The sequence below is a fragment of the Lygodium microphyllum genome, chromosome 16 (assembly GCF_053477565.2).
Source record: "Lygodium microphyllum isolate KBCC chromosome 16, Lygodium_microphyllum_v1.1.10, whole genome shotgun sequence".
Lineage (NCBI taxonomy): Eukaryota > Viridiplantae > Streptophyta > Polypodiopsida > Schizaeales > Lygodiaceae > Lygodium > Lygodium microphyllum.
The window spans coordinates 10,376,068-10,393,086 of NC_141150.1; the positions used below are offsets into that span (position 1 = coordinate 10,376,068).

Sequence of the window (17,019 nt, forward strand, 5' to 3'; positions counted from 1 at the left end):
ACTCTGTAAGTCTGCTAAGTCTGCAACTCTGCAAGTCAGACTAGTCAATTGGAATCAGAACTGACTAGTGCTTAAAACTCCTAGAAGACTCGTTCCTATGCAAAAACTCTGAATTGGAAAGTTGTTCGCAGCAAGCTGTTCTACCTGTCTACAAATTTGTGGAAGTACTTTCAGCAAACGGATACAGAAAAATTACAGATTTTCTGAAAATAGACAAAGAAATACCCAAAAATACATAGCCTTGTAACCCCAAATTTGAGCTACGCTCATCCCGCTAACCTGATTTTGAGTGAGAAAGGTTTATTGAGTTTTACAGGATGACGACCCCACATATGGATGATCCTATGGCTGAAGAGACCTACCTGAGCCTACCATGGAACAAAAGCTGGATCTAATCATGCTACAATTGGAAGAAGAGCGAAGGGCTAGGCAAGCACTGCATGCGCAATTGACAAAATTACAAAGAGCGTCCACCGATAAAGAAGAACCTTAAGCTGAAGATTTGATTCGATGTACCATCGACGCCACTCTTGAAGCACAAACCATTCACAAGGAATCCAAGATAAGTAAATGAAGTTTCAAGTTTCGCACTTTCAATGGCATACGAGAAGGAAAGACTATTTTATCATTTATTAGCCAGTTTGATGACTATTTCCATGAGGAAACTTATTCCGAAAAAGATAAAATCAAGTGTGTTACTAATCATCTGATAGACAGAGCATCACTTTGGTGGACTGTAGTCCACAAGAGCATAGAATGTCCTGCTACTTGGGAAGATTTCAAGAAGAAGTTTATGCAGAATTTCCTTCCACCGCAATTTCATGAGAAGGCTATCAAGCAATGGGATTTACTTCAACAACGAGATCGTGAGCCTATTCCCCAGTATACAGAGCGTTTTTGGAATGCACTCCTACAGCTACGCATGCTTGAAGACGTACCAGAGACGACGCATAAGCGGAAGTATATGTCTGGACTTCTTGGACATTACTACGCTGAAGTGAACATGTTCAAGCCTGCTACCCTTGAAGACGCCATCTCTTTAGCTCACGACACTAAAGATAAGTTACGTGGAAGAGACAGATGACCACAGCAATTTCAAGCCAACGGTAATTATGGATCTAAACAACTCAATTCCAATTTTAGAAGGTTTAATCCAGGTCGTTTCTCATCACCATCTTTCCGCAAGAATTGGCCTAAACCACCTGCATTACCATCCACTGTCAATCCAAATCCAAATCCTATTCCACAAGCAAATCCAAATGTACCCAGACTTCTAGCCATTGCAAATAATGTGACCAAAGCCAAGCCAATAGTATGCTATAAGTGTCACCAGCCAGGGCATCTCGCAGCAAATTGTCATTCAAAGAAGCCACCAGCACATATCAACTATCTTGGAGCCATGGACGAAGACGAGCATGAGGATATGCCAGATTTCACTGAAGATGAGGATGATCCTACTACTACTTCTGACACTTTACCAGGTATGCCTATCCCACATTCATTATTGACTATAAAATGTATGGTGCATGGAAAGGAAAGAACTATCTTGCATGATGACGGTAGTACCCATGACTTTATTTCAGCAAAATTGGTAAAGGAATTGAAATTACATACAGTACCTACGCATTATCACATAAAAGCTACATTTTTAGGCACTAGGTACAATGGCACACAAGAAGCACAAGATTTAGAAATTCAAATTGGTGCATACATTGAAAGAAGAAATTTCTTAGTTGTCCCATTACAGTCAAGTGATATTATTTTAGGAATGCCATGGAGACACCAGCATAATCCAAATATAGATTATTCCACGCACACAATGAATATTAATTTTCAAGGAAAATCTATTATATTATATGGTATGCATGCATCTCATATTTTTCCACTGCTTTCGCATACTCAAGCAAAACGTGCATTACGCAAGAATACTAAATCATATATCATTTGGGTGAATGAATTACACGCAAAGGAAAATCATATGCACCCTAGGCAAAAGGAATTTCTTGCATATTTTAAGGACTGCTTTGCACAAGACCTACCACTAGGTTTACCACCTTCATGTCCAGAAGACCATAAGATTGATTTAATTCCTGGCACACAACCACCTTGCAAAGCACCATATAGGCACAATCAAATAGAGCAAAAAGAAATCCAGAGTCAAGTTGAAAAATTACTAAATAGAGGCTTAATTCGACCTAGCAGTTCTCCATTCGGTGCACCTGTACTCTTAGTCAAGAAAAAGAATAATACCTATCGTATGTGTATTGACTACCGAGCATTAAATAAGATCACTGTCAAGAATAGGTATCCTATACCTAGAGTTGATGACCTTATGGACAAACTGCAAGGATCTTCTATATTTAGTAAAATTGACCTTAAGTCTGGATATCATTAGGTGAGGCTAGATAGAACTGACATATTTAAGACTGCATTCAGAACACAGTTTGGCCATTACGAATTCTTAGTCATGCCATTCGGATTGACCAATGCACCTGCTACTTTCAGTAGAATGATGAACCGTATCTTTCTGAAATATCAGTATTGTGTGATTGTTTTCTTTGATGATATTTTGGTGTTCAGTCAAAGTGAAAAAGAGCATTATGAGCATTTATCATTAGTTTTTCAATTACTGAAAGAAAATCAATTGTTTGCAAATCCTGAAAAGAGTGAATTCTTTAAGACGGAAATTGAGTATTTAGGTCATATTGTATCAAAAGAAGGAATTAAAGTTGATCCTAAGAAAATTGATGCAATATTGCATTGGCCTGTTCCTAAAAATGTACATGAATTACGCTCATTCCTTGGTCTTGCTAGTTTCTATAGGAAGTTTGTACACAATTTTTCATTACTTGCTTTACCATTAACCAAACTTCTTAAGAAAGGAATTGTTTATCAATGGACTGAAACTCAGCAGAAATCTTTTGATTTACTGAAACGTGCATTAACTAATGCCCCTGTTCTACAATTGCATGACTTTAATAGACCATTCTTTCTAGTTGTGACCGATGCTAGCGGATCAGGAATAGGAGCCGTACTAATGCAAGACAATCATCCAATAGCATATTCTAGTTCTAAGCTGAAACCCTCTGAGCTCAAATATTCCACTTATGAAAAAGAACTATTAGCAGTTGTACAAGCATTAAAACAGTGGAAGCATTATTTAATGGGTTCAGAATTCATGATAAAGACCGACCAGCAAAGCATTAGACATCTACTTAGCCAACCCCAAATTTCTGACCGTCATATCAAATGGGCTTCCTTCATTCAAAGTTTTCATCCTATCATTCAATACCAACCTGGAAAAGAAAATGTAGTTGCTGATGCATTGAGTAGAAGACCTGCAATTCATAATATTTCTATCATATCTTTTGATTCTTTGATTGCTATGAAAGACACATATCACCAGGATATTACTTTTCATTCTGATTGGCAAAAGTTAGTTCAAAATAATTTTATTCATGTTGATTCATTATCATATAATGATGGATTTATGTTTTTTGAAAAGAGACTGTGTGTTACTATTCCATTCCGATCTTTTGTTTTGAATGAAATTCATTGTCCCCCATATCAAGGTCATAGAGGTATCATTTCTACATTACGCATGTTAACTGAAGATTTTTATTGGCCGCATATGGATGCAGATGTATCTAATTTCGTTTCTGAATGTTTGATTTGTCAAAGAATAAAGAGACATCATGGTAAACAGTATGGATTACTAATGCCTTTATCTATTCCATCTAAACCTTGGGAACATATATCTATGGATTTCATTACTGGTTTACCAAATACTAAATCTAACCATCACATGATTTGGACAATTGTAGATAGATTTAGTAAGCAAGCATATTTCATTGCATGTAAGAAAACTTTAACAGCATCACAAGCAGCACAGTTATTTTTGAAAACTGTTTTTACTAACCATGGATTGCCAAAAGTGATTATTTCAGATCGTGATTCTAGATTTTGTAACAATTTTTGGATTACACTGTTTGCAAATCTAGGCACAAAGATTGATTTCTCATCTGCATTTCATCCAGAAACAAATGGACAAACAGAAGCCACAAATAGCACTATTTTAGATCTTTTACGTGCATACACTATCTCTAAACCTCAGACATGGGATACTCATTTGCATTTATTACAATTTGCATACAACAATACACCGCACACATCTACAAAGAAAGCACCTTTTGAAGTCATTTATGGATATAGATTATCTACACCTGTTGCATCTTTGTCTAATAGAATTCAGAGTGCTGATGATATTGCTACTATGCATAATAGTATTTTTGATGAGGTTAAGGATATGATTGCTAAAGCCCAACAATCATATACCAAACAAGCCAACAAGAAAAGACAAGCTATGAATTTCAAAGTTGATGATTATGTTTGGCTTAGAATAGAAAAGCGTAGACTGCAAAGTGTAGATAGACATCCAGTTGTCAAATTAGCTCCTAGATTTTATGGACCATTTAGAATCATTCATAAGATTAATGATAATGCATTCAAGTTAGAATTGCCATCTCATTGGAAAATTCACAATACATTTCATATTAGTTTATTGAGACCATTTAGAGGCCAATTACCTATCCACCCTGTTTACCAAAACCCACCTTTATTAGAGGAAGAGACTGAAATACTTGAACCCGAAGCCATCATAGACACTGATTACATGACCACTAGAACTGACCGAAGGTATTCTAGATACCTAGTAAAATTTAAGAACCATCCTGTAGAGGAAGCACAATGGATGCACGCTAAAGACTTAAATGCTTTCCCCACTCTGTTAGCTCCACATTGAGCTAATAGCAATTGAGGTCAATTGCTATCCCACCCCGGGGGTATGATGTCAGGAGGCATATTCCACAGTGGATTCCGTGCCACGGTGGATTCCGTGAGGTTTTACGGTGGATTCTGTAAACTTAGATGACCGGGGCTCATACACAAAGAGGATTCTTTGTGCGAGAAGTTGATGGGGACGCCTGTCCTTTTCGGGTGTTTCATTAATTTAGTGTGCACGTGGGTGATTCCATAGCGGGTGATTCCGCAAAATGCATATTAAATTAATAAACGTTTATGAGTTTAGAGTGCGCACTCGTAATAAATTAAGGTTAGGATTTATTTCTAACCAGTTGATTTATTATGTAGCTGAAGACTGCTAGGTATTCACTTTTGTCGGTTTAATTGTATTATTTACTAACGATTGTGAATGCTTCAGTTGATGTGTAGAGATAACAGCAGTGGCGGAGGAAAGCATTGGAGTCTAGCGGGGTATTCGACCTTTGGATTATATTTTGATAGGCGCCACGCCTATATTTTGTTATGTCTATTGAGACATCGATTATTTATTATTATTTTGTATGTGCCTATGTGCACGGATATGTTATTTCTATTTGGACATTGAGATTGGTCGTGCTAGACTCTATGGGCACCGTCCATTAGCTTTATTTTCCTATTTTTGTAGAAAGCAAACTCAAAAGCTAAAAGCTTGTCATATTTTTGTAAATTGGGCTATTATTGAGCATGAAGATTGAAATATACATAAAATACATGCTTTGTGAAGCGCTCACACAAGGCATGGGGGAGATTGAACCCAATTTGTCTCTTGCCTCTTGTCGTGCAAGCTTTTACATTGTTTTTTGTGCAAAAAGGTAGAGTTCATTGTTCTTGGGGACCTTTAGGGATTCACTACGTGAGCATTCTGCGTCCGAACTGCACACCAAATGGAGTCATGAATCAATTTGTTTCAAGTTCTTTAAGCTGGCGTTATGAGACCTAGGGTTTCCAAGCTTCATCTTTGTAAGATTCTCAGGAACAAACCCTAGTTCCTTTTATGATTACAATTCATTGTCCCTATATTCAAGGAATGTGGCAAGTATTTAAGGTGTAGGCATTTCTTGGAATTTAACTCATGCCCAATGAGTATTTCGCAACGTAGGTGTTTTAAGTTTATGTTAATTTGGTTAACTCTAGAAGATAATTTTGAGATTACTTCCACATGATTCATTGTCTATGCGTAAATTGATTTTTCAATCCTAAACTTTATCGATTTGAGGTTAAGTTAATTCCAAATAATCCTCCTACACTTTGCGAACAAAATTCTTGTTAAACAAGCAACCTTTTCCTTGATAATTTATGCTATTGACAACGATAATTTCATAGAGTTTATGCACCGTAAGAATCATTTCATGCTTTGCACTTTCCATAATGATTTATTGCGATATGTGTTAATAGTGCGAGACGCAGTTTATACCTCAAGGCTTAACCGAAGTATACTATTTCAATGGATAATAATCTAGTCTTATAATTTGTTTCAATGCATAAGCTATTTACTAGAAATGTGTTTATGCTTTCTTCATTTGCATGTTTCATTTAAAAGTATTGATGACTAAGTTCCTTCGTAGCGAACAACTAGGACGAAATATATCCTATTTTTAATAATTAACAATATCAAATTAAAATTAAGAAGGAAAACTTGGGTTTGGGATGAGATATCCACGTGGATACCGGGAGATGACCCTCCCGCGGTTGCGCCTTGGACTTTCTTAGGAGGCATCACAATTCTTTGGAATTCACCGTTGCTCCCCTTGCACCGTCCCTCGAAAGTAGTTTTTGGAAGGCTACCTCCTTGAAGTCGGGAATTCGAAAGGGTGTTTCAGAATCTTTTACGACTAAGACCCATTGAAGCCATGGGGAAGGCTTAATGGCCTTTTAATTACTTGTTCAAACGAGGAACGAAAAGGGATGGAAAAGACACAAGGTGCGGGAGAGAACTCCAAGGAAATATAGTAACCATAAAGGTTATAAGAAAGGTCGAAGGACCCTTAGGTCAAACTTGGAGGAAAGGGGGTTTCAATACGCCACAAGGGGAGGGGCTAGGGAAGGTTTAAACACAGAGGAAAGAGGGGTGGTTCCAAAGCCAAGGGATAGGGGTTTAAGGGATTAACACGGGGTGTGTGGTTTCAGGATGCCCAAGGAAAGGGTTTAAGGGTTAATCCACGGGGGGTGTGGTTCCAAGGAAAAGGGGCTTGAGGATTTATAAAATACGAAAAAGGGGGCTTAAGGAAAGGGTTCTAAGTGACTTTTAAAACCACGGGGGGGGGGGGGGGGGGGGAGGTAACAATACAACCTCTAAGCCCACTCTTTATAGGGGAAAAAAAGGGCTTATGATCTTTTAAACACGAGGGGGGGTGAGGTTCCAAAAAACATAAGAAGGGGGCCTTAGAGTTTTTTAGGACAGAGGGGTAATAATAAGGTTTTTGAGAGACAGAATAGGGGGTGAAAGGCCTTAAGAGGATTAAAACGGGGGGGAGGAGGGAGGAAGAATTTGGTGAGGCACAAGAAGGGGGGTGAAAGGGAGCTTAAGGGGATTAATACTGGGAGAGGGATTAAGGTATAGGAAGGGGGGTTAAGGAGGCCCCCCCTTTTGGAAGCTTCTGACTTCCAGAAGATTACATGGGGGGGCGGGGTGAAAAGGCCATCACGGCGCAATCAAATGGTAGCGGCCGTCAGTTAGAGTTTCCACGTGGGGGGGGGGGGGGTTGAGTAAGGTCGTTAGTCGACGGGGGTGACAGTGGGTAGTCTGGAGGCAGCGGCGCTGGCTTTAATGGAGGTGGCTCCTCCCTCCTTCCCTTCTGCAATAGGATGGAACAATCAGACGACAGCAGCCTTAGATTTACCCTCCTCTCTCTCCCTCAGTGTTTAGAATGGCCCCTCACTCCTCACGTATTCCATCTGATACCTCCCTCAAACTGGCAGCATCCCAACTCCTGGCTCCTCCTTGTGTTCCCCCCTTTTTTTAAAGAGGGAGGGAGAGGTTCCTCCCTCCCCTACGCGGCAGTAGCAAAGAAATTTTACTCCAATGAGTTCCACAGAGGAGCTTTCGTAAACCTTCTATTCCCCTCCCCCTCTAGCACGACTGTCGGCTAGGGGGAAATGAGGGGAGTAAAAAAAATTTCATTTATCCTTAAAAATTGCTATATCACTATTTTCCTAATAGAGGTAGTTCATGCGAAAAAAAGAAATTTAGAACGTTACAATCTTCAATCTTCAATCCAAGGTTGATGAAATTATGAGCTTCTGCACAGATAAAACTCCAAGATTGGAAAAAGAATCTAACCCATAATATATTTTATGTTAATAACATATTTTAGTTGCATAGTTAATATCATAGTCTATAGTAGTTCAGCCATAGAGCTACATTTAAAACCATAGTTTGTAGTACTTTAGCAATAGAGCTACATTAATCATATCAATCTCTAGCACCAAGCTCAATCTCCATCATGGGTTCCAATATTAGCATTGTGATGTTTTCTCTTCAGAGGCCCTTGATGTATGTTTGTTCTTCTAGTCCTAGCCTTGATCTCAAGAGCAAGAAGAAAAGAGGGTTAGTAAGGGAGATGAAACCCTTGCACTATAAGAACTTATTTTTCTCATGAAAATTGCAAGAGAAGAGAGCCTTGCACTGTGGGTATGGTTTTGTATTAAACCTTGATGATAAGAAATAGATTGCGTATACTATTTAGAAGATTATCAAAATGTGCAAAGAAATTAAGAATATAATTTTTGAGTTTCAATAAAATTTTGGATTTTTTATAGAAAGAGATACTAATTTAAATGTATTCTCAAAACAAAAATTCACATGAGAATGCTATATTTGCAAATGTATACAAAATTTCCAAGAGATACTCATTTAAATGCATTCTCAAAAGGAAAATTCACATGAGAATGTTATGCTAATTTGTGTAACACATTAATGATCAAAGTTACTAATGAAATTATAATAATGTTTATTATAATTTATAAAAATTATAACTCATGTGAATAATATATGATAATTATTAGCTTTCTTAATTATACATTATAATTAAAGGTATACTTATAATTATAATATATTGGAGTTTGAAGATATTGATGTTATCTATTTATCCATGTTAGAAGTTTTGAGATTGAGTTTACCATGAATCTCTTGGGGGGAGGGAAAATATTCACTTTGAAAACCCCAACACTCCCACTCTCTTATGACTTTAAATCTATGCGACTATTGTGGTTGGGTAAGGTAGGAATACAAAACCAAAACCATATGCAATGTTAAAAGACTAGTGCAAAGTCAAGTGAAGGTCGTAAAAAAGTAGAACAAAGCCTTATACTTCACCATGGGTTCCAAGACCTTTTAGCTAGAGAGGAGTATGTACTAAAGTTACACTGAACTTTAGAATGTGCCATTACTAGCATTAAACAAGACACTAATAAAGGACTCATAGTGAAGATCCTTTAAGAAGTTTTAGCAACCATCTAAAATACTACCATTAAGGAAAATTAAAAGATATTTGGTCATGGGTGTTTAGTCCTTGAATTGCATTGACACTTGGTAAAAGAGGAAACTCCTTGGCCAAAAAACGAATCTATAAAGTTTCGCATCAAAGTGGGCCCACTTTGGAGGTACAATAATGGCATTTTTGTATACTATCCTTAGGAAAGGATATAGAAGTGTTGTGTTTCTTAGGCCATTTTCCCCCTATTATTGGGCTATATGGGTCCCTGACATAGCATACACGATTGCATTTATAACAAATTACATTCTTGGATTTGGTATTTGAGACACTTGGATTAGCATTTTTAGGTTCAGATGAGTTAAGAAAATTAGAGAACAAAGTAGAACTCTTGGGATTAGAATTTGAAGTAGGGCGGTCTACATTATTATAGAAATCTCTTATGCAAGGTCCACGAGTCGAATGATTCTTTCCAAATTGAAAGTTGGAAGCATGAAAAGAGTTCAAACGACAGTTGTTGTTACCCATATTATTTTCCATGAAAGTTAAAAGTTGTCACTCATTGATCTTTAGTTTGTTTTTTTCCGACGTCATACACCAAAGATATTGCCTTGTCCAATGTGTTGGGTTTAAACATGTTAACTTCAGTTTGGAAAAACGAAATAAGGCGAACATATACTTCCTTTTAAAAGGTGATTCAGCTACAAGTTTGAAAATTTTCCATTATAGCAAAGTGCTCCAGAATCTTCGGATGTACTGATGATCTCTAGAGCAAGACACTAATAAAGAACTCATAGTGAAGATTCTTTAAGGAGTTTTAGCAACCATCTAAGATACTACCATTAAGGAAAATTAAAAGATATTTTGTTCATGGGTGTTTAGTCCTTGAATTGCATTGACACTTTGTAAAAGAGGAAACTCCTTAGCCGAAAAAGGGATTTACAGAGTTTTGCATCAAAGTGGATCCACTTTGGAGGCAGAACAATGACATTCAGGGATGGTTAGAGGAGGGCTAGCCCATCATCTCTTGCAAAGCTACATGGGATTTTGTTAGAGAACATATTGGTAGGAACCTGGGCATGCACTATCCTCCAGTCACCTCCAGTATGTAGGGTAATTGAGGAAGTGTTGGTGGCAAGGCTAGTAAATAGAAGAGAATCCATTCAAGAATACTATGTGACTTTGTCACTTCTATGTTTACTCTCTCTCTCTTTTTCACTCACTCACTTAGACACACACACACAGACACACAGACACACACACACACACACACACACACATACACACACACACACACTCTCTCTCTCTCTCTCTCTCTCTCATGATTAATGCTTTTATGTGTGTGTGCCTTATGTCGTTTGAACCTCAAGGCAAAGCACTAGAAGAACATTGTCTTGAACCATCAAAACAATTTACGTGCCTAGTATTTAGTAAATCAATGATTTGATCAAATCAATGAGACTCAATTTGAGGGACTCTTTTGGGAAACATACCACTACTCATACATCCTTGTATACTATCCTTAGGAAAGGACATAGAAGTGTCATATTTCTTAGGTAAATTTTCCCCTATTATTGGGCCTTATGGGTCCCTAACGTGGCATATACAATTGCATTTGTAACAAATTAAATTCTTGGAATTGGTATTTTAGACACTTGGATTAGCATTTTTAGGTTCAGATGACTTAAGAAAATTAGAGAGCAAAGTAGAACTCTTGGGATTATAATTTCAACTAGGGCAACCTACATTATTATAGAAATTTATTATCCAAGATCAGTGAGTAGCATGATTCTTTCCAAATTGAATGTTGGAAGCATGAAAAGACTTAAAATGACAGTTGTATTTTACAAGAAAACTAAAACTTGTCACTCACTGATCTTTAGTTTGTTTCTTTTCGACGTCATACACTAGGGAGACAGCCTTGTTCAATATGTTGGGTTTAAACATGTTGACTTCAGTTTGGAAAAATGAAAGAAGTCCGAATATATAATTTCTTTCAAAAGGTGGTTTGACTACAGGTTTGACCATTTGCCATTATAGCAAAGTTCTCTAGAATCATTCGATGTACTGATGAGGATCTCTTGCTCTGGCTGCATAAGGATATTCCATTGTTATTGTATGCCCCTTCTTGATCCCTAAATTGGGGGTTCTAGATCACTAGCTGATGGTCTATCTCCTCCTGGCAGCCTCGGGGGCTCTGGATTAGGGCCTTACCAAGGCCCTGCCACACGCAGAGCAAGCTGCGTAGGAAGGGTGATTAGGGGAGGTGATCTGGGTTGATGTGAAGATCCACCTCAGGGACGGCCTTCACTCTCACTGCCAAGCCTTGGTCTAGAATCTTGAAGACCCTCCTACAATAAGACCTTCTAGATCTGACCTCCCGTTGTGAGGCCACAGACAACTAGCTTGCCTAAGAGGGCCATACTCTGATACTTTGCGTCTATGATCCCAAGCCCTCCCTTTGACCGATGCCATCTAATGGTTGCCCATGCCACCTTGGCCTTGGAATCCCTAGAGCCGTCTGACCTAGAACAAAGGAAGTTTTGCACTAGGCGGCGAAGCTGCACTAGGCAAAATGAGAAGCACCAGCACTAGGCGGCGAAGTTGCACTACGCAGGATGAGAAGCACCAACACGAGGCGATGTAGCAGGCCCTCACTAGGAGGACGTGGTTAACCACGAGGGCTCGAGGACTCGAAGAAACTGCTAGGCAGGAGTCATGTCGAGTCCCACCTGGAACCCTAGGTACGAGACGATGTGCCCTCTGCTCGCTCACCCATCTAAATCCCAGTTGGATGCCGCACTCCGTGCTAGAGTCCAGGTCTGTGAGGAAACCAACCGACTTTCGCTAGTTGATTTTTGCTCCTGCTGCAGAACAAAACACCTCAAGAGCGAGCCTCACTCTCTCTAGCATCAACTCATCATCCTCTATGTAGAATGATGTATCGTGTGCATACTCTGAGTCTAACAACTGAGTCAGCTCTCACACTGGAAGTCGAAAGCCATGTAATCCACTCAGACGTGACCTGAGAAAGTGACACATCGCCTCTCCAAAGAGTAGGAACAGATTCAAGGCAAGGGGGCAACTCTGCCAGGACCGATCTCTCTAGTTTGGCAAGGAAATAAGTGAGAACCTTCTTACGGAATGCCGTCCACATAAGAGGATGATCAGTGATCTTGCATATGCTATACCACCATAAAGAAACTTTGTTGATAAAATTATGTGAAGCACACTTGATTTTATCATTTTCAGTATAACTTTTATTATCAAAATAAGAGTTGAATTGACTTAGCGAAGAGATAACCTTACAACATCTTTAATATTATTGTTAGTATTAAATTTAAAGATACATTTTCTTATCTTCGCAGATGGATTCATTTCAAGGGTGGCATTGATCTTGGAGACCATAGCATCATCGACAGAATAAATTTGGGATGTATAAAACTTAGGATATCGTAGCTCTTGCTCGAGTTGGGCTCAATGTTGACGGTCTTCTTCTAGTTGCATGGCCAATGAATCTATGTATTGCTCCATGGTTGGTTTAGGAAGTGGTGATATGGATTCTAAATTTATAGTGTTGGATAGTCCTTCCTAAGACATGGTGATTGCTTAAAACTTGGTGAAACGATCCAAATAATAGAGATGCCTCGTAATTAAAGAGTCACTTTGCTCATGGTAAGAAAATTTTGGTGTGTAGGTATCAAAATAAAGAGCAGCTTCTGGACAAAATTAGGTTACGGAATAGGCAAGAAATGAAAATTTTTGTACTAGTATTTTGATGAAGTTTTGTAATCTTGGAGTGAGTGCACAAGAATCTCCTCTCTTGTAAGAAATGTAAGTCAATTGTCATTTAGGCAGATCAATGAAGTATGTAGTTGACGATAACAAAAAATGACCCCCCACAAAATTTAAAAGAAGATTTAAGCTTATTAAAGCTTAAGCTAAGATTAAGACAATAAAGATTAATTAAGATCTCTTAATCTTCTTTGGCCACAAAAGCTCCAGAATGATGGCAACATGGTAAAGAGATAGGATTTCTTAATGTTCAACTAGACTTAGAAATTTTTGGATAGAGATAGGGGGTTTGTGGAGGATTTTGGAGCCTTGGGAATCTAGCATGAAGTCGGTATTGGGTTGTGTTAGACCGTAGAGGCCAATTGTTCCAGCAAGCTTGCCTTCGCATAAGAGAATAGGCGATTGGAAGCCCTAGATGTAGGCTAGGCTCTAATATCACTGTCCCACACATTAGATGGAAGAATTGCACACAGCGAGCAGAAGAAGCTCTATCTCACACTCTTTTACTCACAAAAATGAAAGCATGACTCATAAAACTCAAAACAGACTTAAAGAATAGTAAGGAAAATTTGAGCAACACACTATTGGGTGCAATCTCCCCCATACATGGAGTGGGTATCTCCTCCATGCCATATTTATAATATTAAAATGAATCTTGCTTTCCTCGAAGATAGGCCCTTTATAATCACTATTTTTATAAAAGGATTTGATTTTACTAAATAAATTATTGCAATCAATTGCACAACTCACAACTATTGAGATTCGTAAAATATTTCGAGAATACCTTCAATATATCTCTAAAATCTCATGTATTAATAAATATTTACAAAGAGGGTATATGCACTCCTTATTATACACAACGATGCAACTATTTGTATAATACAATGAAGAAGTTTATAGAATAAAGTGTGGACATTGCTATGTGCATCCAATTCATCTTGCTCTACACATTAGCTCTGCCAAAGATTTAGAAAATCATGTTAGAAAAATAATTAATTGAATAAATATAGCTAGCCATAATAAATCAAATAATCATTGGAATTTCATTAAATAATCAAATCATGTAGATGCATGTTAATGCTTGACATATGAATATTGTGATATCACCCATGTACGGCTTCACCCACATTAACACATGCAAGTCTCACACTCGAAAAGGATAGGCATCCTCATCATGCTTCTGCCCAAGAAAAAAAGTAATTACCTCTTGGAAACATGCACAGCGGTAAGAGAGAACCATTCAAGGCACTCATCCTGTCAATGTGCACACAAGGGAGAAACATTGAAGGTTCTCACCCCTCGTATAGGTGCCACCTAGCAACATATTTGGAAAGTATGGCCTTGATACGTTACATTTCTTGGATCCTGAATACTTAGCCAATTGTGAGAATTATCTTTAGATATTAAAATTCTTTGTCACACTTTGAGTAAGAATAGACCTAATAACTAATGATATGTTTGACATGTTGTTATCCTGTGTGTGACTTATGTAGAGCATGGGAAAATTATCATATTTTTGGGTAAGACTATTCCTTGCCTATAAGGTATAGAAATGAAAATTTGCGGTTGGGGGGTTGCTTTTCGTGTAGTTGTCATAGTAATCATAAGCCAAAACTACTCCTTGAAAGTGTCCACTTGGTTTTTCATGCATATGATCTATTGTATTTAGTGTATGTGTACATTTGGAAAATTGTGTCCTACTGTGAGTAGATAGGTCTTTAAAGAGGGATGCATTCTTTCAATTAGATAGTATTATCATTGGATCTCTGTATCCCTAGTTTATGAAAGAATAGTCCACTACATTATAGTTTTCTATATATGGGCTTTTAATTAAAATAGCTCTCTTAGATATCTTCAAGTTTGTGCATACTATGTGTAGTGGTTTGCTACAAATAGATACTCACCATTCTACAAAAGTAATTTTTGTTTGAATGGATTCCCCAACTTAAATGAAATATGAGAAGCTTCACAAATTCACTATGGCATATTGTGGAGATTGACAACAAATAGATGTAACACTACTTGTGACTTTAACTAATCAGTATTTTGGATAAATTTGCAACTTTTGCAATGAGATGAGATAGAACATAGATATTCCACATTGAGTAATAACAAGTAGTAATGTGATTAATATGAGGCTTTATTCATGGAAGAATGTGTACAGCTTCTTTGTAGGGTAGGCTACCAACCATGCTTAGATGAGTTGTCATATATGTCTTTTCTATTTAAGGAGAGTTGTAGAGTCACATTAGTTGATGAGATCATCACTAGACTAAACTCTATACCGTAGACTACATAGGGTCCAAGTAATGATTGCAAAGAGGGTGTCGTTAGTAGCCTCAACATAGCCTTGCAAGGATGGATTCCATGTAATGATTTCGTGAGATAATTGTACACGATCCTTGTCCCTGTCCTTGATCATAGCACAAGCTTGAGAGAGAGCTTCTTGGAAGTCCATGATCTTGTGAGTTGGGCAAGAAACCATTCGGTCATTCTGATAGTGCAATATTGTGATTAGGTTGATGTAGTCCCCTTTACAGTACTCAGCATTAAACGAAAGAACATCATTGATCCAAAGCACTTGATCAGCCATGGCTTGATATAGGTTTTCCAAGAGTGGTTGTGATAAAGCCTCATCGTCAAGCTCCATATTAAGGTCAAACTCACAAGCAACGAGGCAAATCCTAGCAGCCCCATCCTTACGACGAAGGGGGATGTATTGCTGGAGGCTAGGGAGCTTGTTCTCCTCTCTCAATGCTACAATAAGCATCACACCGGTGAGATAGTCCACAACTGATTCCTGCACACGCTTGTAGTGCTTAGGCGACATGCCTTGAGCTTGCATATCAGCTGCCCACTGCACTCCCATCTCGATCACCAACTCTTGTTGGGATGATTGGTGTTTGGAGATGCCTGTATCAAAGAAACGCCCCGTATTTCTTTAAAGTTAGTGCTAAGTTTTGATATTGTAACACTCGGAATGAAAGTAGCGAGGGGGTGAAAACATCTTTCCTAGCGTAAATGAAGAAGATGGGTCATTCCATGGAAGCCTCATTCGAGCTCCCCATGGAAGCCTCCTTGAGCCTCGTTATGGAAATGGTATACCTTTAGGCTCATTCGTAAGGGAGCTGTGGAACACGTCAATAAGGCCGGCCGTGGCCACGGCAGCGGGCCCAAACATCGTCATGAGCTGGCGGGAGCAGAAGGCGCGAGCACACTCGAGGTTGAGGCCGAGGACGTGCTGGCCGTCATCGAAGAGGTCATCTAGCAGGAATATCCAGTGCAGGAGCTTCACCAAGGTGAAGGAGCGGGCCTTTGAGGTGCCGCTGGGGTACATCAAACACGACAGGCTGGCGTAATTCATGTCCAGAAGATTTTGCAGCTGCTCGTGGGGGAGGCTATGGGCCTTAAAGAGGCCGGTAGTCCACTCGCGGCTCTGCTCCTCCAGCGACGTCCGAAGGGGATGGCATCTACGGTCCAAGGGGCAGTATTGCAGAAACTCATCATGACCAATATTAGTCATAATTCCGTCGCCACCGGCGATCATCAGCGGCAGGTTCTTGTCCATTGCGCTCTCTCTCTCTCTCTCTCTCTCTCTCTCTCTCTCTCTCTCTCTCTGTGTAATACGCTGCTTTCTTCACGAATACGCTACTCCATCCCCCATATATTTATGCTCGTTGTTGTGGGCCAGCCAGTGTAGTCGCAGATATCTCCCAGCGGCAAGCTCTCTTGGCGAAAATTGATTAAAACCGTGCATCAATGCCGTTCATTGAGAATAACTGGGTGGTGCGAATGACGACAATGCGGCGGATTCAGACAGCTGCGGTTCAAATAGGATCAGCCCTCCATTTTATGGCTGGGGTCCGGTCTTCTTTACTTAAGCGAAAGGGATGATCGCTATTTCCTCCTACTCTAGGTCGGTGGCTCTAGGCTTACGTATGTAGCAGCGCCA

The 17,019-nt window shown here is 39.0% G+C and overlaps 1 protein-coding gene across 1 annotated transcript; it reads right to left on the minus strand.

The window, feature by feature from the left end:
- Positions 1-15,178: 15,178 nt before the first annotated feature.
- On the minus strand, positions 15,179-16,682 carry LOC148022523 (microbial Terpene synthase-like protein 13). Its single transcript, XM_087695081.1, has 2 exons — positions 16,173-16,682; positions 15,179-15,980 (listed from the first exon to the last, which is right to left on the minus strand). Exons 1-2 carry the CDS (start codon positions 16,633-16,635, stop codon positions 15,340-15,342), a joined length of 1,104 nt encoding a protein of 367 aa, XP_087551207.1. The 5' UTR covers positions 16,636-16,682; the 3' UTR covers positions 15,179-15,339.
- Positions 16,683-17,019: the final 337 nt, after the last annotated feature.

Excerpts from the sequence above, each read along its gene's own strand:
- LOC148022523 (XM_087695081.1), bottom strand. The coding sequence starts at position 16,635 with ATGGACAAGAACCTGCCGCTGATGATCGCCGGTGGCGACGGAATTATG. Across the intron at positions 15,981-16,172 it reads CCTTACGAATGAGCCTAAAG|GCATCTCCAAACACCAATCA; the intron begins GTATACCATTTC and ends TCTTTGATACAG.